Below are 25,430 nucleotides of genomic sequence, written 5' to 3' on the forward strand. Positions count from 1 at the left end.
ATTCTTATGCTGAACGTGGCACTTATCCTTTGTCGAATATTTCTCATCGCAGATGTGTGTTTCGGACTTGTCGACTGCAATGGCTGACTCGCTCTGTGTTTGTCTGGTCGAGCGTGGTGGTGCCTGCTTTCTGAGGGCGAGCTCTGCGCGCAACTCCGGCGTGATGGAAAAGGATTCCAGTTGCGAAATAATGCCCTCGTCTAAGGTGTTGGTTGTGGGTGAGGTTCTGGCCGTAGATGGCTCATCGACCGTTTGGGAAGTGTTTGAACTGGACATCGTTACGGTTGAGAGTCGAATGGTGGAATGTGGGTACTGTAAAGATGGAGGACAGGCGAGAAGTTGCGGACGAGAAGTGGCGGACGAGGAGTCAGAAGAAGTTCTTAGCGCCGGGGAATCACAAAATTAATAGTCGCTGTGAAATGACCTGGACATCGGCCTCAGGTTGCCGTGATATTTGCACAGGTTGTGCGTTGGAACCCGGAAAGCCAACCTCTATATCTTTGACACAACCCTTGTGTCTGTCATCGGTCCAGTAAATGGATTATGCTAGATTTTGACACCGTAATAAGACATTTATGAATGGAAAGAACTCGAATGTGTGCCAGGGTAGAATGTGGTCGTCCGAGACATAACACCTTTGCGACCAACGTAATCCGTGAATTATAACCCTCCAGGCGAGCACGATGATGCCTCTTGTTGACCTCATGCAACGAATTTGGCATGATAGAGACCACCCCTCTGGACTCCGAGTCCAAAGGGTTGGTTACCTGACAGATGGAGGCAATCATGTGGGATGTCCAGCGTTGAGGCCCGAGAATGAGATCAAGAGGTCTATCATGATGAACATCGTGTACATCCACATCGCATATTCTCTCGCCATCAACAATTAATATCGAGTTTCTCATAAGGAATCTAATTGTTTTTGCTTTATGTATGAGCGGAGAATGAAGCAAAACATGGACTCGAACGATAGTTCGAGCTTGGTCAACCCCTAACTTATCGAAAGATATATGTCATTGTTGACATTTCTTCTTGGTGACCAATGAGGCCGGTTATTCACCCTCGAGTGTTGCGGACAATCCCCATGAAGGATGAGTTTACGACAACATTGAGGGCCAATCTCGGTCAGGATGAAGATAATTTAGTGAAAACCAGATGCGACATTTCCCTTCTCTGGGGACGTAATGCCGCCGTACCATTTGGAGCAAAGCCATGCCAAATCATGGAGTATCCAAAGTCCTGCCACGCAACTCCTATTTAACGCGATTTTATGGGGCCCAGAACGTGTCTGATGTGATGAGTAGACGTGCGACTGCGAATTATGAAGATGAGATCGGTGAGACCACTTCTTATTGTCCGAAATATGCAATGCTGTGTAAAGGTCTGTATCTCCTATGAAAAGAGACATCACGACTTCTATCAGAATTCTGCAACCTAATGAGTAGAAGTCCTTCCTTGTACGCGCCTAGAAATGTTGCAGTCAGGAAAAGGAAGATTGAGGACAGTCGCCATCTAGATCTCCGTGCGAGGCAGCAATGTCGCATTGCTGGCCAGCACAACAGACTCTCCAGTCTCCTGGGTCCAATTCCTGCAGTCGTATCCGAATGAATACTTCAAGAGAAATGACACCATGTAGAGAAACGGAAGGGCGAAGAGAACATGAAGAGAAAAAAAATATTACTGCTACTTCCATTCTCGACCTTGGAGACTTCGCCTCGACAGCGCTATACAGCAGAGTGCTGCCACGTCGCACCTCATGCATCAGCACTAAGACTGCGCACATCTGTTTGGGGTACAAATCTAGAAGTCTTCAGACAGCCCTTATGTATCCGAAAAGACGTCTCATGAAGGCAGGCAACGATGATTAGCTAAGATACTAGTTAATATAAAGACCAGTGTCATAAGGTGCTTGCCTGTCAAAGGAGACAGCGAATGAAGAGTGTTGTGGTCTGTCTGAACAATGCCGATGTTGGTTAAAAAGTTGGTCACTCCGTTTCCATGACGAAAGGAAGTCGACCAGACCGAATTCGCATTGCGAATTCTTCAGGTTTGTCGTGTACTTATTCTTTCTGTAAAGACTGTATGAATAAGCCCCGGTGACGAACAGCGTTTCTGGTGAAGTTCTGCTTCGTTTTCGAAGTTGATTAGCAAAACCCTCCGATCTGAGAACTCAGCTAGAATTTCTTGCCTCTTGGTTTCTAAAGGCTTGGGTGGCTCTTTCTATTTCCTTGGCCATTGGCCAGACTCTGGAACAGAAACAAGGCATATTTATGCTGATGACATAGTGTCAGGACTCTACGTGTCTTGAGAGTCATCGAAGCCTTCTTTTCTGATCCATTTCAAATGACCAGCTATCCAGTCTTCCTAGATACAAGGCGAGTAAAAGCTGCTGGGACGTGAGTGAGAGTCGGCACTAAGAAAAAGACTTCCAGGTCGAAAGTAAATATAAAATAGAAATATCATAGCTTCGCTTAGAATGTTCAGCAATCGCGTTGAACCTAGCCCTCAACAAATTATGAGGTGTCATGGCTTGAGTCGCTAAAAGCTGGGCTCTGCCCAGGAGTTCAAAGCGGCGAGCTAATCAGAACCAGAGCTGGGCATGACTTTAATACTCTATGCTTCCAAGTTGGTGCCTATGGAGGCACAAGCAAATAAATCAGCGACGACGATACAAACCAGGCGACAACCACACAAACGCCGATTGCGACCAATGTATTCTTTATTACCATTCATCGATAAGGTTTGGTCCATGCCACTTGACCTCTTCTGCCTCAGAATAAAATACACTCGCAGTCCAGTTTTATTTGGGCTGTTCGTGGGCAACCCAATCACACGCTTCAGCATGGCATTAATATACTCCCACGGCTGCCATACCGTCTATCAGCGCCTGAGATCTCTATAAAACACCCTCTCACTCAGGATAGTTACCTCTCCCGCCACATATGTCATTTAGGAGACACAGGTTAATTGATTTGGTCTCGCGCATTGATACAGTCGTCGTCAAGTTAGAGAGTGTCCATACCACGGAAGTTCATCTCCAGTGACCCGAATTCTAAGATCACCTGTTCTTCTTGTCTAGAACCTTGAGAGTATTTGAAACTGAATAACCACTGAGAGACCTCTGATGAACCGATGCCAGAGCTTGCTGACGCGAAGACTTGCGAACTCGGCGGATATCACAAATCCGGGTGTTGGGACAGTACATCTCTCTGTAAGCCATTTCAACTCCCAGAGTTTGATTGCGGTGCCAATGAACGAATGTGTTCGTATGCGTACTTATATCAGAAGCTGTATCTAGGCTCTGAGGCCCAAGGGTGCCCACAACGAGTCGACGACCCCATCCTGCAGCCCCACAGGAATCAGACTGCCTAGATCCACAATCGAGCGAGCGGAACTGTGTGTGTGCGAGCGAGTGAGCGAGTGAGAGCAATTCGCCTTCTATTCAAAGATTGAAACTACGATGCTATGCCCCAAGAAGGGTAAGGTCCTCAAGATTTCATAAACGCCCGCGCCGAGAAAATGCTTTCCAGTCCCCCATCTAATCCCTTTTTAACACCCCAAGTCAAAGCAACAAGCGGCGTGATTTCATCATGTGGTGTCTTGTTGTCTTCATTTTAGATAAGAACCCGCCCGCCCCTCGCGTCTCTAGCGTAAAAACGTCCAAAGGAAAGCGGCTCGCACCCAATTCCGAAAAGGATTTCCAGTTCTTTCGTGCCCGCCAATGTTCTACTTTATACCCGTTGTGTGTATCCATCTTTCAGAAATACCCGCAAGAAAAATGCTGTTGTGAAGTGGTCATGGTGGTTTTAGACGACGTGCTTGACGCCGTTGGTGAGCTTGGAGGCAGCGAGCTGCTCCTTGATGACCTCATCGAGGCAGCCGGCGGCGGCGGCGATGAAGCCGAGGTAAGGTCTCTGGGATGGGTGTCAGCGGTGACGGTACAAAAAGCCAGAGGGAAGGTGATCTTACGCTGGGGTTGAGGACCTTGGACTGGTACTCGGCGTGGAACTGGGTTCCGACGAAATACGGGTGGTCCTTGAGCTCAAAGATCTCCATGCGCTCGCCCGTCTCATCCTTGCCGACGAAGTTGAGGCCAGCCTCCTGCAGCTTCTCAACGTGGGCGGGGTTGGCCTCGTAACGGTGGCGGTGTCTCTCCTCCACCGACTGGGCCTCGCCGTACAGCTTGCGCAGCTTGGACCACTCGCTGCCGGGCTGGAACTCGGTGGGACGGAGACCGAGGCGCATGGTGCCGCCGAGGTTGTTGCGGTTCAGCTCGGGCATGTAGATGACGACCTTCTCGGCGGCCTCGCCGTTGAACTCTTCGGAGGTGGCGTTGGCGAGGTTGAGGAAATCGCGAGCGTACTGGATGATGGCGGTCTGGAAGCCGAGGCAGACACCAAGGAAAGGGGTGCCGTTCTCACGGGCCCACTTGGAAACCGCCATCATACCCTCGGTGCCTCTCGTGCCGAAACCGCCGGGGACGATGATGCCGGAGGCGGTGCAGACCGAGTGCCAGGCCTTGTGGTACTGAGCCTGGTCCTCGGACTTGGCCTTGGGCTCGAGGTGCTCGGCGTCAACCCAGATGATGTTGAGCTTCTTGCGGAGGTGCATTGAGGAGTGCTCGAGGGCCTTGACGACGGAGAGGTAGGCGTCCTGAGACTGAACGTACTTGCCGACAAGGGCAATGTTCAGCTCACCCTCGTAGGGGCGGCTGACGACAGACGCCCAGGTCTTCCACAGGGCGCCGCCCTGCTCGATACGGTCCTGGGAAATGTGGAGAGCGTCGAGGTTGACGGCCTTGCGGAGCCAGGGAATCAGGCCCTGCTCGCTCAGGAGGAGGGGAACCTGGTAGATGGTGGGCATGTCACGGACCACCAGAACCTGGGGGACGTCGACCTGGCAGAGGAGAGCGATCTTGCGGATGGTGGGCTCCATGAGGGGCTGTTCACATCTGCATGCAATCTGGAGGAGTTAGCAAGGCAGCGATTTGGAGGCAAGAGGCAAAGTACCATATCGGGAACGAGACCGTAACTGCGGACCGTCTTGACTGCATGCTGTGTGGGCTTCGTCTTCTGCTCGCCGTGGATGGTGGGCACGTAGGAGACGTGGATCTGGATGAAGTTGCCGCTTCCCGCTCTGTGGCGCACTATCGGGGGTTAGAAATAGTCACAGAGAATAACCTTGAGGGTACAAACATTGAGTCAATGCCTCGACGTAGGGCATCTGGTTTGTTATTAGTGGATGCCGCTGGACAAAATGCGTGGTGCAGCACATACGCTCTCGATATCACCAACAGTTCCTCTGTTGAGTTTCAGTCAGCCTTATCCTACAAATTGCCAAGGCGAAGACAACGACATGGCTTCAAGTACCCCCCTGGAAAGGAGACTCAAGACTCACCCAAGCTCAATAATGCAGACGTCAGGCTCCTCGCCCGAGTCATCGGTAGGAATCTTCGCCACGCGCTCAATCCAGTCCTGGATGGCATCGGTGACGTGGGGGACGCTGGCTCAATGTAAGCTACCGCTCAAGGCCCGCCAAGCAACCTCCTCGAACGTACACCTGAACCGTCTTTCCGAGGTAGTCGCCGCGGCGCTCCTTCTCGATGACGTGACGGTACACCTTGCCGGTGGTGATGTTGTGCTCGCCCGTGAGGCGGATGGCCAGGTAGCGCTCGTAGTTGCCCAGGTCTGTGTTGCGAGCATCGGAGTCAGACTTGCTGCTATGATATGGCGGCTGCCCCTTCAAAAGGGGAGAAACTGTCGTTCCTCTGAGGAAGGTCACCTACCGAGATCTACCTCCATGCCATCTTGCAGCTGGTCCAAGTCAGCGTTTCCGTCATGAGTTGAGGTTGTGCCTGTCCCGGTCCATTGGTCTCACTGGTATGAGTGAGGGGCACTTGCACCCATGCATGGCGGGACATGGCATTGAATAGGGCTGCTAATACGAACCACGAAACATTCACCATGCTCGGCGGGAGCCATGAGACCGGCATCGACCTGCAAGTCATCGTCAGCAAAGTCAGGTTTCACACAGATGGTGGGGCACGAGGGAAAGTTCACTCACCGACAGATAAGGGTCGATCTTGATGCTAGTCACCCTCAATCCAAGGGTCTTCAGGAGCTGTTTATCGACAGTCAGCATTTCTGTCCTATTCTTCTGTTCTAACCACAAGCCGGCCATCCTCCCGGCCCAGCCAGCATCGCCAACCACAAGACTCAAAAACTCACGAGACCCGTGGACGAGGCGATGATGCCCTTGCCCACTCCGGAGATGACACCGCCTGAGACGAGAACGTAACGCATGGTGGCTCTGTTAAGGTTTGAATTGTCCAAACAAAAATCAGTGAAGATGTCCTCGGCGGTTTGGCTTGCGTTTCGTTTGCGGTCGTTCGGCGGTTGCTCTCGCGGCTTGACTATGGAGGGGGAGGGGAGGGAAGAGAGAGAGTCAAGACAAAGGCGGGACGCGAACGCGGTCGGAGGTAAAGAAATTTTTGGTTATCGATAAGCAATTCAACGCATAACAGGAGGGGATGAGGAACGGGGAAGGAGCCCACCACCACTGCAAGACAGTGCCACAGGGCGCAACTGCCTGGGGTGGGACCCCGCGGCGGACGGCGGGCAGCTGAGGGCGCTTTGCAGCAGGGGTTTTTGCAGGGCGACTGCCATCAGTTACGGCAGGGGGTGGTCCGTGTTTTCGCGTAAAGTGCATCACGTGGCTTGATGGTCTGTTCACCGACGTGTTCACCGAGACGGCTTCATTGTGTGTTGTTGTCTTGGGCAACGACAGCAGCATGATCACCATCATTATCTAGTGAAGAAACATTTCAGGCTAGCTTTGAGTGTCAGGCTGAGCATGAAACTATCAGTCTAAAGTTGCAGCCTCTGGGGAATTGGAAGTATCGCCAATATCCCTTTCCCATTCCACGATGCCTTAATTACCCGGATAAGGCGACTATTTTGCCGGGGTTCTAAAATCTCGAGGAATCAAACTTGAGGACGAGAAATCTGGCGTGAATTCTTGATGTCGACAGTAATTCTAATCAGAAAGACGTGATAAGCTACGGATCTCGAAGTCATGAGCGTGGTTCTTGAGGACGATCTCATAAAAACCTTGGTCTCAGGCTCCGCCGATGTTGAACAAGTTGCCTGTAATTTCAGTCATTGGCGGTGGAACAGTCAGCCGCGAAGAAGAGCTACAGAATAGTCATCACATGACCTCAAGTTACATGCCACCGTTGCCATGGAATTATTTCACTGGTGAAAGCAACGTACAACATGAACATCATTGGATAATGCAGGGTAGGAGCCAACAAACCCACCACAGCTTAGAATGAGCGACCAGTGATACGGATGACGTGCTTAAAATGATAGAACATATCCATCAAGCACAATCGTCACTGCTTCCCAATGCTTGTGACTGAGACAGGGGAAGGAGAATAAATCATCAACAGACATCGGGCATCCAGGTTGATGGCGCGGTATGGGGTCTGTGCCCCCGCTCCACTGCTTCTATGGGGCCCGACGTTTGCGCTAGACGATGGTGCACTGGATGTTCCCTCCATTCCGCTAATAAAACCCGCCCGGCCAGCCCAGTGCAGATTCACTGAACCGTCACAGGGCGGGCGTGCAGGGCGGGCAGACAGGGAACATTGACATAAACCTAAGCCAAAATGGAGGTGGGGGATTGGACTGACTGGGAAGGGGCATGCCGCCTGCAGGAGGCAGGTCCGAAGATCTCCAAAAGGTAGGTACGACTCGACGAACTCTGCCCAAGATTTCCAATTGCTTTTTTCCCGTCCGTCTCGATGGCACGCCAATGATGCAAGGTCCAGAGGAGAGGCCCGCGGCCAAACTCACTTTCGGTATCTTCTCCACACCAAGTCTGGACCCTCATGAGACGGTTCATTTCGTCGCAGCGTCCTGTCAGGCGCCCTCATTTTGCATCTCGGACAATCAGAGAGCGGCAGGTTTCATCCGCCGAGAGATGCTTGTGTTTGTGTTGCTGGATATCCAAGATCGACCGTCTCGTGCTCTCCGTTGGTCGGGTTCAAGTCGACGCATCCTTACCACGCACCAGAATCACACTTTGAAAATCTCCCGGAAACTTTGCTCATGACAGGATTAGCGACGCCAACGAACATGGCTGCGGCAGCCTGGGGTCACTGTGAGGCCAGGTGGGTCGAGATCGAAGATACAGCGATGGTCAGATTGATTCGGACCCTTCCCCTTGGCCTGGTCTGCCTCATCTTGGGCAGATCGGCAACCACCAGGAGAAGACCATCACCACCGCTGTGTTTCAGGGAGTGCTCGGAGTGCCCTAACCATGACTGTCATGCTAGCAAAGCTCTTTCGACCAACTGGCCTGGAAGCATATCGTGCCACTGTCGTCGTGCTGTCAATTCTGGGTCAAGACAGAAGGCGAGAGGGGTCGTCAGACTGGGTGAGAATGGTGGGAGGTCCGGCATCTTGGGTGCTTGGCCATGGCACCAAAGGTGCAAAGGTGGGGAGCCATGGCATCCATCCAGGCATGCGTCCGAATCGGCTCAAGCGGTGAAGCCAATGCGGAACGGTACAGGAACTCGACGGGCCAAAGGCAAACAGTTATCGTTCACGATGAGGGTCGTACAGGCTCGCGTGGGAGGCGTCGTGGGCAGGGATGGATGGATTTCGATGAATCGAGCTGGGGCGAAAGGCGCAGCAGACGCCGTCAAGTCGTTGCAAGCACAAGACGGCAGTCTGCGACTCTGCGTCTCGTCTCTCGTCCCATCATCTCCCGGATGGGGCCGGTGCTGGGCGTGGTGACATGCACGGATGGAGACAACCTTGGGCTCCCCCGACCACACGGCGAGGGATGGTAATGTGAAATACATTGTGGTGCATGTACTGTGTGTGAGAGACCTGGACAGGATGGATAGCCGAGGAGGTAAAGGATAGGACGGGGCAATCCATGGGAATCCAGGTAGATGAAGGTGTCGAGGCACATCCATTCCACCCACTAAGAAAATGAGACAGGAAAAGGTAAAAGAAAGAGGATGAAAAAAAGCCACCCATCCCGGAGGCGTGACAGACACGGCCGTCCAGCAGACCAACCGACCAGGCACCCAGCCAGCCAGTTAGCTCCCGACAGGTCAGCCAGCGTGGCAAGACTGTGTGTGCAATTGATCGAACGGCCGGCTTGGAGGGAGGGGCTTTGATTGATCTGAATTGACTGTGCAAGTTAGATGCTACAAATGGAAGATGGACGTGAGGCCGAGAATGCTGAATGACACGACGGAGACGACGACCGGAGAAGGCGACGAGATGAGATGAGGCAGGAATTGCTGATGTCGGTCAATGCTGGGGGAGTTCGGGGAGGCAGGCCATGTTTCTCGTAATAAAACGGGGAAAGGGGGCACACGTGGATATTGGTCAAGCCGAAGCGAGAAAGTATGAGACTGGCGATATGACGACCTTGCAGTGGTCAGGCAGTCTATCAGTCAGTAATTCGAGGCCGAGAGGGTAGCATTGGCAGTGGGAGGCGAAAAAGATGTAAGATAGGAGGCATTGAAGAGAAATAAAGCAAGCAAAAACCGGACGCAGATCGAATGGTAAGGCGTCTATCAAATTGGCTTTCAAATGGGACGGAGAGGTGATTGAGAACGAACGAGGTCCTGTGCCTGTGAGGAGGTGACGGGGACGGGAAGAGGGGCAGCCATGCAATGCCATGCCTCTAGCCAACGCCGGTTCATTCCCTGGCAGAGCAAGCTGAAGAAAGAGCCAGCCGTCCATATTCTCAGTGGGTGTGGCAGTCACACAGCAGATTGAACCGGACATCACGATTCTACCTCACCTCACCTTATCTTCCGAGCCTTCCCCTCCCGTCCTCTATTACATTCAGTTATTTCTAACAAGAAGGAACTGGGCAGGAGCAGTCGGTGTATCGTAAGGTACGTAGGTAATTGGGAAGGAAAGAGCAGCTCATCGAGAGCACCTGCAACCATTGATTGTGTGGCAGCAAAAGATGGGCAGGCACCGGGGCACCGTGAGGCAAGGACAGGCAGGCACTGTAAAGTGCAGGTGGTAAATGGTGGATGGACATGGCCACACAGCACACAGCACAGGCTGGAAGGAGGAGGAGGAGGAGGAGACAGGCAGGTAGGTACCTCTTGCCATGTACTTCACATAAATCGCCCAACCTGCCCCCGTTCCTCTCCTCTTTCTCTCACTTTTTTCCCTCACCTTCCTGCCGCCTCTGCTCGTCCTTTTCTCGCTGTTTGTCGTCTTTCGAGCTGCTCTCATCTGCGTTGCTGCGTATTCGCGGCTCTATCTGTCGCCCTCTTTGGATTCCACTGACCTGGAAACGGTACCTCCAACTGGCCCTCACCACCGTTTTCCCACCGTCGGGCACGTATAAGTCACAGGCCGACCTCGATCCGTTCAACACCAAAACCAGCACGATTGAGCCTCAAAAATGACCACCATGGCGACAGACGAATCATTCCCGGATTGAACGAGATTCTTCCAGAATTCTCGCATTCCCATGAGCCCGCCTACCCGGAGGGCGCGCAGAGAGGGCAGACTCCCTCCACAAAGGGTCGAAACAGTCCTGGCTGGCTGGCTGGCTGGCTGGGGCCACTCCTCGGACGGGGTCGACAAGGGTGTCTGCCGTCTCTGGCCACAGTCTCCATCTCTCAGTTACGGCCACTGGCCAGACCGTCTGCCATTACCTCAAGCCAGTTTGTTACTCCGACCACAAGAACAAACAACACAAGAAAATCAACCTGGTGCGAGCCAAATTCACGCCCGATCCCGGCCCAAAAATCCAAGCAGCAGAAGGCGCCAAAAAGGGCACCAAAGCAGCGCGAAAGCGCAGGCACGAGCAGAGACACTTCCAGAACCAGCCATGCGGGCCATTACCATGACGGGCCCGGCACCGGGCCTAGCCAAACCACGCCAGACATGGGATCCCGCCAACAAATGACGAAACAAACCCTGAGAACAGCCCGGACCCTACCTGTGCCTTTCCACGGTACGATCTGGTTTTTCCATCGAAAAAAGTCCCAAGTATTTTACGGCTGTCTTTGTCTCGATTTGAGCCTGCTGGGAGGGGTTGAGACATCTCCCAAGGTCCCCTGGCAGCGTTGACGCTTCTGATGACGGCTGGTTGGTCATTGTTGACACCGGGGTTGGGCGGTTTGGACTGGTGGGTGGCCCGCCTCGACCTGAGCCATGTTACTGGGAAGGATGCGCCTTTACCGCATTGGCGTCTTTTGGGCTTCATTGGCGGGGCATCCTGCAGCAATCAACCATGGACAACGAACGACAGCGGCAGTCCTCAGATGCAGCTTCTATCGCTTGCACGAGGACAGCCAGAACCGGGCGGCAATTCGTCTGTCATGCCCTCGAATTTTCGGCTGCTACTAGACGCTTTATCACTTGCCCAGCCTCAAGCAATTTATCCCGACCAAGCCAGGACCCCCCGCTTACACCGATGTTCGTGTCTACCACCCCTGCGGCTGTGATTGGGATTCTCAGGGCCACCATCACATCACGTTGGTCTGTTGGTGTGACGAGCTGCCAACCTCGCATCGCCGCCGTCTGCATCGGATCATTGACCCTCAGTCCGATGCCTTGCCTGCCGCCCAACCATATCTCGGCATGAGCTTTGCTACTGGCATCATTCTGTCATACCTCGTACGACGTCAGCCATGTCGGATCAGCATCCATCACGACAGTATCATTTCTTACTCTCCGCCCAGCACGCAGTCGACACCCGTGCGGACGTCTACTGTTCTCTCTCCGAGCATCGTTGCCCTTGTATATCGTTATCGAACTCAACACTCACCAAGCGGTGAGCATCTCCTTCAGCAACCTCAGCCGAGTCCGAGGACGGCGCCTTGCTCTTCGAGCGAGTGCTTGAAGCCACCCGTGAGAACAACCGACTGAGATCATCGTACGTCGGGCATCTTTCTATTTTGCTACATCATTTCCATCTGGCTATGGCGCTCTCTTGCGCAGCCGTATCACTGACTCGCAGATCTCTTGGCTCTGTGTTGTTTCGTGGCTTTCTGTTGTTTGCTGCAGGCAGGGGTGAAGAGGAATGACAACGGGGATCGACATGAGCTGCGTGGCAGCATCAGACAAGCTGAATGGCCTCTCGGAAAGGCTATGGGAGGGGCGGTCACAGGTGATCGAGCATGAGGAATGGACGGTGTCAAACGGCAATACTTCGGGAACGGCAGGGTCATGGTCATGCGTCGGATTCGAGGGTCAGCAAAGGAAACGCGACAAACTGAGGTTGAACGTTGGATCCCGAAAACCTCATTTGGGTCCGGCAACGACATCGTAAAGATTGCCCAACGAGACCAAATGGATAGACACCAATACAGTCGCCCACGATCGAACGCCTGGGAGCACGCAGACGCTGAAGAGGAGGCTGGACGGAGCAGGCACACCACTAATATGCTACTGCTAAGGGGTGGAGCCCAATCTGGTAGTGATGGGAGCGATGTGCTGCATGTCACTAACGGATCATCAATTGCTTCCTATTGCAGTACTAACACTCACAGCTCATTGGCCGTCGGCTTCTTCCGGCTCTCGGCTACACGAGGTCCAAGCGAGTCTAACCAGAAACAGCCATGTGGCGCGTCTGGGAGCATTTTCGCGGAGCAGGCTCTGAAACCAATCAAGCGGCAGAATCAGGGACAGAGGGCGATTTTGGCGAGTCGTTCCCAGCAGCAAGAAAGACTCGCCCGATTCCCGTTCATCCACCGGCACCCTCCCCCAAACCCGACTCCAGATCCAGCTGCAGCAGCGCGCACATTGAGCGCGATTCCTGCGTTGCGTTTTGAGAGACTTTCCACTCACTCTACGGATACCTTACCTAGCCTTAGGTAAGACCAAGCCGGACCACCCTTCGTTCAGCATCTCTGACTGCCTATTGCTGGCCGGTCCCCATCGGTCTGCCCTTTCTCTGTCCGCTGCTCGTTTGGTTGTTGCTCCTGTCCCGTCCTGTCCAGCTGCCCCGACCCGAGCAGCTCCTGCCTCCCTCCCGCCGCCGCCCCGAAAAGTCGTACCCTTTTTTTCAATCCTCGCACCCCCATCCCGATCACCCCCGGGCCGCCGATAAAGCTGTAAGTTCTATTCTAATTATCTCGTGAGCTGCTTTTGATGATGCCGCGCCGTCTTTTGATGGCTGGTGGCTGATGAAGTTGATGCTTGCTATTGTGGATGCGCGACGTTCGCGATTGCTGCACTGCAGGCAGGCATCTGCTTCATCACCCACTTGCCTGCCATTTCCTTCCTTATTTCTCTCTGCACTCTTTTCCCCATCCCCAAATAAGCAGGTAGCCTGTCGCATTGGGACGAGAGGAAAGGAAACAAAACGTTTCCCGGCGAGACGACGCGAGTCGCTGGCGTTGGCAAACCTCGATGGTGCCTGCCTTGGCCTGTGTCGCGCTCTTTCTTGGGTGCCCTGTCTCTCCTTCCTTTATTTCCCCTACGTATATTTTTTTTTTTCTTACTCGCCGCCTTCCTTCCCTCGCTGCCCACTCCTGCCGCCGCCTGCTCAACTCACTCGCGCCTTCCCCCCGTCGTTCCCCCGAAGGCAAGTGCAAGGCCCAGGCACACAGCCCGGTCCTCCTCCTTCTCCCAAGCCCGACGGCTGCCACCAGCCCGCCCCAGCACAGAGCACTCCAGCCAAAAGCGGCCGCTCCACTGCTGATTTCCCACACACACCCGCTACTCGTTCGCTCGCTCCCCCCAGCACAACGCACCACGCTCCAAGGCCACCACGTCCACGTCTACCACACACAACCGCGACGCGCGCGACCAAGTCTGCATCGCGACAGAGCCTACTGCCGTGCCACTTCCCATCACGATCATCCGTTGCTCCATCTCAATGGACCTTGGCCTATTGAGTCCTTGTCGCTGACTTTCCAAGTAATCGCTCGATGGGTCGCGAAAGCCGACCACAGCCATGAGCACCTGGATGAACGAAGCCGCGGTCCCCAACCATAATGGCAACGGCTTCCCTCACATGAACGATCCCAATGCCGCCGGAGCCATGATGGATCCCTCTGCCTTCATGGGCAACCCAGCCCATTTCAACCCGGCCCAGTTCGCCAATCCCCAGCAGGCGCAGCAAGCCCAGCAGCACCAGGCCCAGCAACAGCAGCAGCAGATGGCTGCCATGCAAAATGGCCAGATGCGCAACGCTTCGCCATCGTCTTTCCAGAATCCCGCCTATCAAACAAACCAAGTGATCCCCTCGAAACGACCCCGTCCTCGCGAAGACAGCCTCGCCGGCTCACCGCGACAAAACCCGGGCATGCTGCCGACGTCGCGCTCCGAGACGCCCCAGACGTTCCCCGGTTATCAAGGCGCCATGTCTCAACAAGGTCAAAGTCAGCCATCGCCTTATCCTCATCTCCAGAATGGCTCCGCGAATGCGACGCCGTCCCCGATAATGGCAAACCAGTTGAGGCCCGGTAGCGTTCCTCAAAGGGTCGCGACCGCGTCACCTCATCCATTCTCGCCCGGCGCGCAACAGTTTGCTCCCCAGGCATCGCCAAATCCATCCGAACATGGTACGCCTCAACCGAATCACTACATGCAGAACCCGAACATGCCCCCGGGCTTCAATCCCAACTTCACGCCGACGCAACAGTCCCCGGCGAGACCCTCTCCTAACCCGAACGCGATGGCAGGAGGGATGATGCCCCAGCAAATGGGACAGATGCCACAACACATGGGACAAATGCCGAATCAGATGCTGCCGCCCAACATGCAGCCGCGAAATGCGATGGAACAGCAACAAATGGCCGCGTACCAGGCTCGTCTTCAGAAACAGTTACAGCAAGGCAATATCCAGGGCATGCAAAATATGCAGAATATGCAGAACATGCAAAACATGCAGAATATGCAGATGGCGGCTCAGATGCAGGCCCAGAGCATGGCTCAGGGTCGTGGCATGATGCCCAAGCAGCCTATGCCAATGCCGAACGGCCAGATGCCCCCAGGCGCGATGCGTCCCCAGCAGCAACCGCAGCAGCAGCGCCCGATGCCCCGAACCGATCCCGACCAGTTCATGAAGAGCCTCACAACGTTCATGACGGCTAAAAACCTTCAGTTTGACCCGAACCCTGCCATCGGCAACCGTCCGGTTAGTTTGTTGACGCTTTTCCAAGCTGTTCAAGCCAAAGGTGGATATAAACCTACCACTGCTGGCAACCAATGGCCAAACGTCTCCAATCAAATCGGATTTCACCCTGGACAAATACCGCAGGCGCCGCACATGATGAAGGAGATTTACGAAAGGAACTTGCTGAGGTTTGAAGAGGCTTGGCATGCTCAGACAAATAGGCAACGTATGATGCAACAGCAGCAGCAGGGCATGCCCAACCAGCCCATGCCTGGTCAGCAACCTCAGGGAACTCCAACTAAGCAGATGTCTCCCCAAGGCCAGATGCCCCAGCAACAGATGATGCCGCAAGGACAGCCGAACATGCCTCCGCAAGCCCAGACGCCCGTTAAGCAAGGGTCGTTCAGTGGTCAGCCTCCTGCTGTGAATGGTTTCCAAACTCCTCAACCGCCAGGACAACAGACACCAGCAAATGTGCCGCCAGGTCATGCGCGTAACAGCTTGTCGCGAAGCGTCGAGCCAACGCCTGGCCACCCGAACTTCCCCGCAGCGTCTCCCGCCTCCGTAAAGGGTGGCGGTATGCCGATGCCCGCCCCTCCCGTCATGGACCAGAACCCTATGGCTGCTTCAATCAAGCCCCGTATGCTGCGTCTCGCTCAAGAATCCGACGAGTACACTCCAAGCGCCCGACCGCTGGAGGCTTATGGTGGTATCAACGTTCGCGCTTTCGATCTGAAGGGGTTAGAGCTCCAGGCGTTGAAACCCGATATTCCGCCGCCATATGAGCTTGGCTATGTAGACTTGCACGCCCTTACCCGCAGCTTGGAGTCTGGTATCCATGGCGAGGTTCGCCTCGCATTGGACACCTTGGCAACGGTGACGGCAACCCAACATCAGGCCCTGCATATCCATCTGAAGTACTGCGAGGAGCTCATTGAGGCTTTGCTGGAGTGTGCGGAGGAACAGTTGGATTTTCTGGTGGAAAACACGGAAGAGTCGTCGTCGGATATCCAGCTTACGCCGTACGAGGACGTCGCACGCGCATGCTGGACCGAGAAGATGGGTGTCAAGGAGTTGCCGAAGTTCGGGTCGCCTGAGTACGAGCTTGACCGAGCCGTTGATCGTTTCTCCTGTGTCATCACGATTCTCCGCAATCTGTCCTTCCCGGAGGCCGCCAACGAGAATCATATGGTGCTTGGCGACGAGCTCGTCATCAAGTTCCTTTGCGCCACCATTCGATACTTGGGCACGCGCAGCATGCTTTTCCGAACGAACGCAAACACCCTCGAGTTCATGAAGGATGCCGTCATCCTGCTGTCCAACATCGCTGGTGCAGTCGAGATTCCCGGTCGCGAACAAGCTCTGTGCTTGCTGCATTTCCTTCTGGCCTTCGCTCCCGCACCTGGCCCGACGGTGGTAGAAGATAAGATGTACTTCCCTCCTTACCAGCCTGGTGTCCACACCTACACCTTCCACGCCGTGGATGCGTTGGCCAGGTTCCTGGCAAGAGATGAGCCGAATCGCACGCACTACAAGACGATTTTTGCGATGGACGCTAGTAGCAATCCACCATTCGACCTACTTACACGGGCATTTGCGCTTTCGACGACCGTCATCCCCATCCAGACACCTGAGTCTGCTGTGGCACACGTGGAGGCCCCGGAAAAGTTTTTCAGACTGATCGAGGACCGCAAGCCCTGGCTCATGCAGGGTCTTCTGGCTGCCGACATTATCGCATCCCTTGCGCCGGGTCACGAGACGGGTATCGCGAAGGCCTGGCTCACAAGCGGAAATGGATTCGCACAGAGCTTATACCACTTTGTGCAGGTACTCGGCGCCCAGTTCGAGCAGCCGTGGCAAACGCGAAACGGCCAAGGCGATCCCGCTGGTCGAGATAACGGGCTGGTGTACATTGCCACCTGCGGGATTTCAACGCTGCGGCGGTTGGCCGAAAAGGCTCGGGACCCTAACGACCCCAAGTCCAGCCTTCCTGCCGACGCGTTGCCGTCAGAGGAGTCCGTCTTCAAGATGATGCTCATGCGGTCGCCCGAGTGGACCAAGGATGGTGTGATCAAGAACCTATCGGCGTACGCAGCGTTGGATTGATAGACTTTCTGGTGTTACGACTTTTAGGATTGTGCATGGCATAGAAACGGAGTCGGGGAGTGCGTTTTGTTTGGGGGAGCTTCACTGATACCAGATGGACCCTGAGTGGGAGGGTTTATCCAAGCCTTGTGTTGCCATGGGACAGGCACACATCCTGCGGTGGTGTGGATCGTGTATAAGAGTGTAACTAAAAAAAGAGAAGGAATTTGATGGGAGTTTATTGGTGGCTTGGAGCGAGGATGCTTGACGGGAGCCATTCTTTCATAGGTGTACAAATGACGCGACAATGCAAGAATACCTCCACTATTGTCACATTGTGAGACTACCTGACGAGATCTAATACTTTTCGTCAACGCGTGTTGTCATACGGTTGTGGGATATTTTATCATGAATTCCCTCTCCCGCCTGAATGGGTTATAATACATTTGGCCTTTAGTCTAGCTCACTATGGTGCTTCTCGGCCCGGATGTGCCAGCGACGGCCCAGCCTTTCCTGCTTTTTTGTCTTCCGCCAGTATGCTACAACGGTTGATATACAAGCTGCAGTGCAGCCTCGTCACGCCATTCCCAGGCCTCATGCCTTGACCTCCGTCGGTGTCGTCTTGGCGATCTTGGGGTTGCCGAATGTGGTTGCAAGAAACTCCTTGATTTCTGTCGTGTGGTGGCCCTGTTATGCAAGTCAGCCGACGCCCGGTAGTCTCGGAGTTTTACCACAGCGATTGGAATCACGGACCTTGATCTCAACGTGCTGTGTTACGGGGTTGATTCTGAAGTTCTCCTTGGGCACCTTCAGCGCTGCGGACACGTCGGTGATCAGGGCCTTGCGGTCGCCCTCGATCTTCTTGATAACTGTGCGCTTGCTGGAGCCGGCGGCCTTGTCGTCCCTGTAGACGGGGAAGGAGTTGGAGGCCGTCAGGTTGATCAGGTACGGTTTTGAGACGGGTGTCGCTGTGGAGGAGAATCGGACGGTGGGGAGGATGGCGGATCTGGGGAGGAAGGTGGCTGGCCTGGCGAAGGCCGTTCTGAGAGCTGTGTAGTTCATATTTGCGGCAGGAGGAGCGGATTGGTGCCGGAAGGAGGATTGTCGTCGTTGTCGTGGAGGGGTCCCTGGCTGGCCATCGACAACAGCTTCAGCATCAGAGGTTTCCGGCGAAGGGATTCGCGCCGGTTGAAGCTCGGCACAATCCACGTCCTTGGTCTGTGTCCTCCAACCCACCTTACCTAATCAGGGACCTCACGGCGGGAAGCAAACGCACGGTCCAGGCGTGAGTGAATTAGGCGGACCGGCAAAACCACGGCACGCCGCAAAACCCCCCACCAATTCTTGCCTTTGGCGAAAATGGCCAAAACTCTTCTGAGCCTGCCCCTCAGCCGGAGAAAACAAATCTGAGCAAAAAATAACGTGCGACTTGCGAAAGGACGGCCGAACCGCGACACCTCCCTCCCCCCGCCTCCGATCACGATCCCGACGACGTCACCCGTCTTCCGCACCGATTTGTCCATCTTCCCTTAACCGAACCCGAAACACCCCTCACAAACAACCTCGCCCATCATGGAGGAAGTCTACGCCGCCCTCGACGGCGAGAGCATCCTGCCCAAGCTCGCGTCCCAGCTGTCCCGCCACCTGGTCTTCCCCTTGATCGAGTTCGAGGCCGGCCGCGCCGAGGAGAAGGGCGACGACGACAAGGCGCGCAAGATCCTCGCCGGCAAGATCAAGCTGCTCGAGGACACCAACATGGCCGACTACGTCGCCCAGCTCTACCAGGACCTCAACGGCGGCAGCGAGCCCCCCGCCGAGTACACCAAGAAGCGCAACGAGGTCATTGCCCAGCTTGAGAAGTACGAGGCCGACACGGCCAAGATCTCGGAGCTGCTGACCCGTGAGGACGTCGTCGGCGCGCTGCGCAGCGACAAGGTTGCCAACTTGGAGTTCCTTAAGAAGGACCACGATGTGAGTTTCCCCCGCCTCGGCCTATCCCGACGGAGATCAGCAAGCTGACACACGCTCTTCAGGTCACCATCGAGATGGTCAACGCCCTCTACGAGTTCGGCCAGTTCCAGTTTCGCTGCGGCAACTACGGCGCCGCCGCCGAGCTCCTCTACCAGTTCCGCGTCCTCTCCACCGACAACGACCGCGTCTCCTCGGCCACCTGGGGTAAGCTCGCCTCCGAGATCCTCACGACCAACTGGGACGCTTCCGTCGAGGAGATCCTCAAGGTCAAAGAGGGCATCGACTCCAAGCTCTACAACAACCCGCGCGCGCAGCTCGACCACCGCACCATGCTCGTCCACTGGGCCCTCTTCCCCCTCTTCAACCACGACGGCGCCCGCGAGGCCGTCCTCGACCTCTTCTTCTCCGCCGCCTACATCAACACCATCCAGACCTCGTGCCCCTGGGTCCTGCGCTACCTCATCGCCGCCGTCATCACCGGCCGCTCGCGCTCGCGCAACTCCTCCCTGCACCAGAAGCAGATGAAGGACGTCATCCGCTACGTCCGCCAGGAGGCCTACGAGTACAGCGACCCCATCACCGAGTTCGTCTCGGCGCTCTACGTCGCGCACGACTTCAACGCCGCCCGCGAGGCCCTGCGCAAGGCCGAGGAGGTCTGCCGCGCCGACTTCTTCCTCATGAGCTCCTCCGACGCGTTCGTGGACGCCGCGCGTCACCTCATCTGCGAGAGCTACTGCAAGATCTTCAGCCGCATGAACATCCGCGACCTGTCCGCCAAGCTCGGCCTCAACCCCGACGACGGCGAGAAGTGGATCGTCAACCTCATCCGCGAGACCCGCCTCGACGCCAAGATCGACAGCCAGGAGGGCACCGTCATCATGAACCACCCGCCCAACAACGTCTACCAGCAGGTCATTGAGAAGACCAAGGGCGGCTTCTTCAGGACCCAGGTCCTCACCGCCGCGGTGTCCAAGTCTTGAGAGGCAGGCGTGTGGTTGTGTAAAAAGGATACGGTTGGGATAATGAATGAAACTCTACAAAGGGGGGAGGATATAGGTGGGGGAAGAGAAGAACTACTACGATGCAAAAAAGGGAAAGGATGCCAGGCCACGTTCTTCTTCTTTTTTTAACGATAGACCGCATGCAAAGAAGCCAACCGAGCCCGGCCGGAGAGGTAGGGGGCAGACTAACTTCATATGGATTGAGTAAGGCTGGCTGGTTTCGTGGTTTGAAGCAAAAAATATTTGTCCCCCCCGAAAGGCTTCTTTTTGCATTGGTACGGCGTTTTCAGGGCAAAAACGGGGTATCTTTTTACTCTTTATCCTAAAGGGGGTCATCAGCAGCAGCAGCTACGAAATGGGCAGTGGGGAGGCAGGAAAGGGGAAGATGCCTTCCTCGCTTGCCCTTTTGCTGCTTTATTGAAATGTTTACAGTTATGAAGTTTCTTCTGTCTTGTGATGTGAACTATTTAAATGTGCCCATGGGAGAGGAGTTGTTCCGCAACCCAGAATCCATTCGCCATCGCGAGTTTCCATTGCTAGCAGCGTTTTACCGCCTTGTGTGGGTTGTAAGCTGCATCTTCCGGCTTTGAGTTGTTGCGACTCCTGCGAGGCCCAGTGATCCTCTCACATCGTAGGGTGTATTGGACTCTGAATAATCGGAGGTAAGTACTAATGACGAACGATGACCTACGTGCCCATCCTCAGGCTGCTTGTGTGTTGTTGTCGACTCGGGATTGAAGCTCAAATGGAGAACGAATCTCCAACACATAGTCAAAGCACTCATTTGCTCTCCGTTGCCGCTTAAACTTTCGAGAGTCCCCTAGACCGAGACTTTATACCCCATCCGGCCCTGTGTCTAAGCTCCATATGCTGAAGTATAAAACAGAAGCTATCTAGCCTCGGAGTTATGGTGGTTCGAGGCGGCAATGCGCGCGACGCTTGGCTTTTGGATGCTATCGAATTGAGGCAGGCAGTTTCGATGCTGGTTCAGTCGGGCTTTCGCACGGTCTGCCGCAAGGTAATTTACCTACGTGATGCGCTGGTTTTCTCAGCTCACTGGGACGATGATTACGGATATCCAGGTATGAATAAGATCATGACCTGGCTGGACGAGAGAACGCTTTAGGTCTTGCTGCTGGTTGGAGAGATATCATTATTGAGAGGGCAGCGTGTGTGATAGACATCTCGAAGATTTGGAACCTTGCGGCTGGGCCGTTCTCGAAGAACTGGGACGCATTGTCCCTTGGACTGTGTAGCATGCCGCCTACTGCCATCCCTCTTAAATAGTCTTAATATGCCTCAGTACAGGAAGTGCAGATTTCCTCTCGAAGCCAAAGGCTACTTGTTCTATAAAACTCTGCGTCTGGGTATATTTCAAACTGCAGAACCAAAGAATCAAGGAATCAAGGACAATGGGTAGTTGGTGATTCATCTTATCCCCAGCCGTGGCAAGCTTCAGCTGACGTTGACTGTGAAGCTGGAAACCAGGCTGAGGTCCCACCGCGACTCGCATTGTACCAAACATTGGTCCATAGGAGCCTGAGAGGATTGACCAGGTCACGCAGGTGGTTCAGCAAGATGGTGCCACTGATCATGTGCTTGGAGTTGGACTTTTCGCGCAGGAGCAGGTTGACATTACATGTGATGACATGATGCGAGCTACACACAACACACACGTATCCAGACCACATCATCCTCTATGTCAAAAAACATCATCTTCTATTCTCAGTAGATCCATCCTGAATACCCCGAAAGCAATACAGACGATGAAGAACACCCATAAGAGTTCTGATAAACGCCCGTGTGCTGTCATTCCTCTATGGCGCCACGTCCAGTTCATCCCCGGTTACGAGCGACACTGGGAGCGTATGATCTTCGACGAAGGCCATGACGGGAAGAAGCTCAACGGACGGTCTGATGACGACCGAAACACCAGCTGTTATACTGTCTCCAGACTCAACGCAATCTGATCAGAAGATTCATTATCTTGATTCCAAAGGGGTAAAGTGGTGCAGCTCATCTTATATATAGACAACAGTGTGGGTGTATGTCGACGACCACTCACTAATGGCCACTCACCAAGAGGTATACCCTCGTCGGCCGCAATTCGTTGGCTGTAAGTGATGATTTGCAGAGGATGTGGCATGTTCTCACGTGGTTCACTACGAGGCAACCTGAATTGCGATGGTCATTGCTTTATGCCTGAAGTGGAGGCCCACGAATCTCAAGTTTGGCTCTGGTGTATTTTGGGACGAATATCCACACAGCGAGTAAGAGAGATGGCGAACTTGTGCTTCTGGTCGTTGGAGCTTTCTTCGCCCTATCTGACGTCGTTGACTTCGGGCTGGAGCTCGAATGGACAGCACAGAATACAGTCCGTTGATACCAATTCTTTCGCTCCAGGTGTTCAATTGCGGCATGAGGTTGTGATGCTTTCCAATTTAGGGATCCCTTTTATATAGCAGCTGGCTGCGATTGAAGGCCCCTCCGTGACGTATAAAGCGCATCCTGAAAATCATCGTTACGTTGAGAAGTCACGCATAATGCAGCTAAACCCGGAATCAAGCAAATGACTCGAGGATCCAACAAGGTTCTATGCTAATAGTGACTCAAACCCTGTCTCAATCAGTCAACCAAGATAGTATAAGGTACACCCAGCCCCTTGCCTCTCTGCTGCGAAAAACCTGCTACTTTGGGTATTTGACATGAATATGGCGACGAATATGTTGGACGAGAGGAAGCCTTCACTGTTATGCTTGTAACCACGAGCTGTAGAGTTTCCATGAGAGTTTTCTTGGTTTAGATGCCCCAGATACCCAGTTCGTCATCAAACCTGTCCTATCTTCAACCAATTCTGTGCATAATATCAATGTCGGTTCTAGCGTCGGTGACCTGCTTAAATCGTCTTGACATGCCCCAGAGCCGCAAATACAGATTTGTTCGCAGATGAAAAGGTCTATAGCGATATAAGGCCAGTGCCCTGAAGGAGATCGGAAACTTCATCAACCGAAAGATAGTTCCGCTTCCAGGAGATGTTGGGACGGCGATAGTGAGCTGTCTGCGGTTATATCCTTGGACTTCTCCTGAGATCCAGAGGCGGGATGAGAATGACACGTATTGTCAAGGGGCATTGTGGGGGTATCCGGGATGGAAAGGCACATGGAAGACAAGGATGACGGCCAGCAGAGTAAAGCTGTTGGATTTGAGTGAGTTTGATGTATCCTGCAATACGTGCCTCTCTTCAAGTTTCGATAATCAGGGCTTCATCATGAGCGAGCAAGGATCATGTCAACAGTCGCACGATGAGCTACAACCTTGTGGGGATTTGAAGATCTGATTGCGGGAATCTACTTTTATATCTGCGATATATGCAACGGGTTTGGTAATCAGTGACGACGACGATGGTCGTCTAGGAGTATTGAACTGGATATCGACGAGGATAAAAGGCTGCAGGGAGTGCGGGGGTGAAGACACATCGACGCAGCACACAACGCAAATCTTGGATAACTTGGCCATGGATCGGGACATGCTGATAACAATCTCTGCATGAGTGACCGAGTTAGATACTCCCACCTCGAGGGCCGGCGTGAGTGGACGCAATCACATGAACCCAGCCTATTTGGCTGGCCGCTTCGTGTTTATTTGGGAATGATAACAGCAAACCAAGAGAAATCATGGTTCGTTCTTGGAGAAAGTTAGCCAAGGCGCTACCCAGAAGCTGTTGAGTTGTCGTGAATCCATGGTATGATACATCACAGGATGGCACAGAGGTACACGAATATTCATATGGCGTTCCGTTGTGGAATTCTCATGATGCGTCACTCTGAAACTGACTAAATAATTTGCTACAAAAAAGGGATCAGCTTTAGGAAACCTTCACTTTCGAAACTTGAAGCGTGACATTTACTCTGCGTATGTCTAACATCCTTTTCTGATCCCGGGATATTCGCCATATGTCCCTTGAATGTAGCCTGCTGGGATCAAATCAATGGTTTGATCGGCTCTGCCTGGGATTAGATTACGAGTTTAGCGTCTATGAAGGGGTCGCAGCGCAACAATCTTTCCTCAAGATGAGACATGGGCCATGCTCGGGAAGCGACTGTTGCCATAGGAGGGTCAGAAGGGCTAGAGGGGTGCAAGTATGAAGACATGACAATCTTGAAGCCCCAAAGGCAACGTCAGCGGGGCTTCATAACCAGTGCTGAAAGTCAATGGTGTTTGACACTGCTGGCATCGGCTTATTCGCAACCGCGCCATCAATATCAGTTTCATGTGAAGCTGTGCTGTATGTGTCGCACCTTCTTTTGTCCACTTGCTGTCGGGAGTTGATCTTCCCAGTGAATCTGACAATGGAACCACTTCCTGTACCATTGGTGGTGTGGCTCCGCTACCGAAGAGGCAAAAGCCGTTCCTTAAATATAACTGAGACGAAAGTGAGAAGACTTGATTAATCACCTTGATGGGTAAATCTCATCCAGGCAGCTTCAAGACTGGCAACTGCCACTTGTTGGATACGCGATAGACAGTCAATTATGGGCATAAGAAGTACGAATCCGATGTGGCCGACATGAGAAGAGGCACAGTCCAAAACAACATTCACCACGAAAATGCCTTCGAATTACCTCAATCATGTCATGAAAAACATCTTACGCCGCCTCCTAACTCCAAGAGATGTTGGTTGCGAGACTTGATTCAAACTTCCAACACTCGATGTAGAAGTGAGAATCGCGGCGATCAGATCAATAATCATGTCGTCTTTGATCAACGGGGGCACAATTATGTTGTGTCTGAGCGAGTATGAATGTCGCTACACACTACCCGAACCCGAGCGAATGGCTTCACTTTCCCGTAAGCAGGGGTCGGAAGAGGTACCCTGGTCTAAAGCACATGCATGAGCAAGGACGCAACGACAAGAATGTCGGACAGAACAAGGATTCAGCCGCAGCAGAAATCAGGCTGCGCTGGCATTGCATAATTGAACAAGCAAAGGACCATTGGTAAGACACAAAGTTCTTAGCTCGGCGCCACGCCTTTTCCATTTTGGGGGCCAAACGGGCATCCCGCCCCCTTGTCTAGCACCTGCAGGCTCGCGCTCGCGTGGCGCAGGATCCAATCGTTCAGCCCTAGCAGCGTCAACTCCTCACATGAGGCCGCCTAGACTGGCTTTTCTCTGCAGTCATCATCATGAGAAAGACATTGCAGCGGCTGCCTGATCTGGGCGGAGAAACTGTTATTGCTGAGTGACGGGTCGTC

The 25,430-nt window shown here is 53.8% G+C and overlaps 4 protein-coding genes across 4 annotated transcripts; 2 read left to right on the forward strand and 2 right to left on the reverse strand.

The window, feature by feature from the left end:
* Positions 1-3,806: 3,806 nt before the first annotated feature.
* Positions 3,807-6,302, reverse strand: PYR7 (CTP synthase; the record flags this gene model as incomplete). Its single annotated transcript, XM_053183559.1, has 11 exons — positions 3,807-3,914; positions 3,970-4,941; positions 5,010-5,146; positions 5,196-5,223; positions 5,277-5,301; positions 5,398-5,502; positions 5,558-5,687; positions 5,786-5,813; positions 5,949-5,996; positions 6,064-6,120; positions 6,228-6,302. 11 exons carry the CDS (start codon positions 6,300-6,302, stop codon positions 3,807-3,809), a joined length of 1,713 nt encoding a protein of 570 aa, XP_053032492.1.
* A 7,654-nt stretch (positions 6,303-13,956) lies between these two features.
* On the forward strand, positions 13,957-17,226 carry COL26b_010875 (uncharacterized protein; the record flags this gene model as incomplete). The annotated part of the gene is made up of 1 exon (XM_053183560.1): positions 13,957-17,226. One exon carries the CDS (start codon positions 13,957-13,959, stop codon positions 17,224-17,226), a length of 3,270 nt encoding a protein of 1,089 aa, XP_053032493.1.
* A 573-nt stretch (positions 17,227-17,799) lies between these two features.
* COL26b_010876 (uncharacterized protein) lies at positions 17,800-18,267 on the reverse strand (the record flags this gene model as incomplete). The annotated part of the gene is made up of 2 exons (XM_053183561.1): positions 17,800-17,892; positions 17,959-18,267. The coding sequence occupies 2 exons, from the start codon at positions 18,265-18,267 to the stop codon at positions 17,800-17,802; spliced, it is 402 nt and encodes a 133-aa protein (XP_053032494.1).
* Positions 18,268-18,777: 510 nt separating this feature from the next.
* Positions 18,778-20,156, forward strand: INT6 (eukaryotic translation initiation factor 3 subunit E; the record flags this gene model as incomplete). The annotated part of the gene is made up of 2 exons (XM_053183562.1): positions 18,778-19,176; positions 19,239-20,156. The coding sequence occupies 2 exons, from the start codon at positions 18,778-18,780 to the stop codon at positions 20,154-20,156; spliced, it is 1,317 nt and encodes a 438-aa protein (XP_053032495.1).
* Positions 20,157-25,430: the final 5,274 nt, after the last annotated feature.

The sequence above is a fragment of the Colletotrichum chrysophilum genome (genome assembly GCF_026319265.1).
Source record: "Colletotrichum chrysophilum strain AFK26 chromosome Unknown scaffold_123, whole genome shotgun sequence".
Lineage (NCBI taxonomy): Eukaryota > Fungi > Ascomycota > Sordariomycetes > Glomerellales > Glomerellaceae > Colletotrichum > Colletotrichum chrysophilum.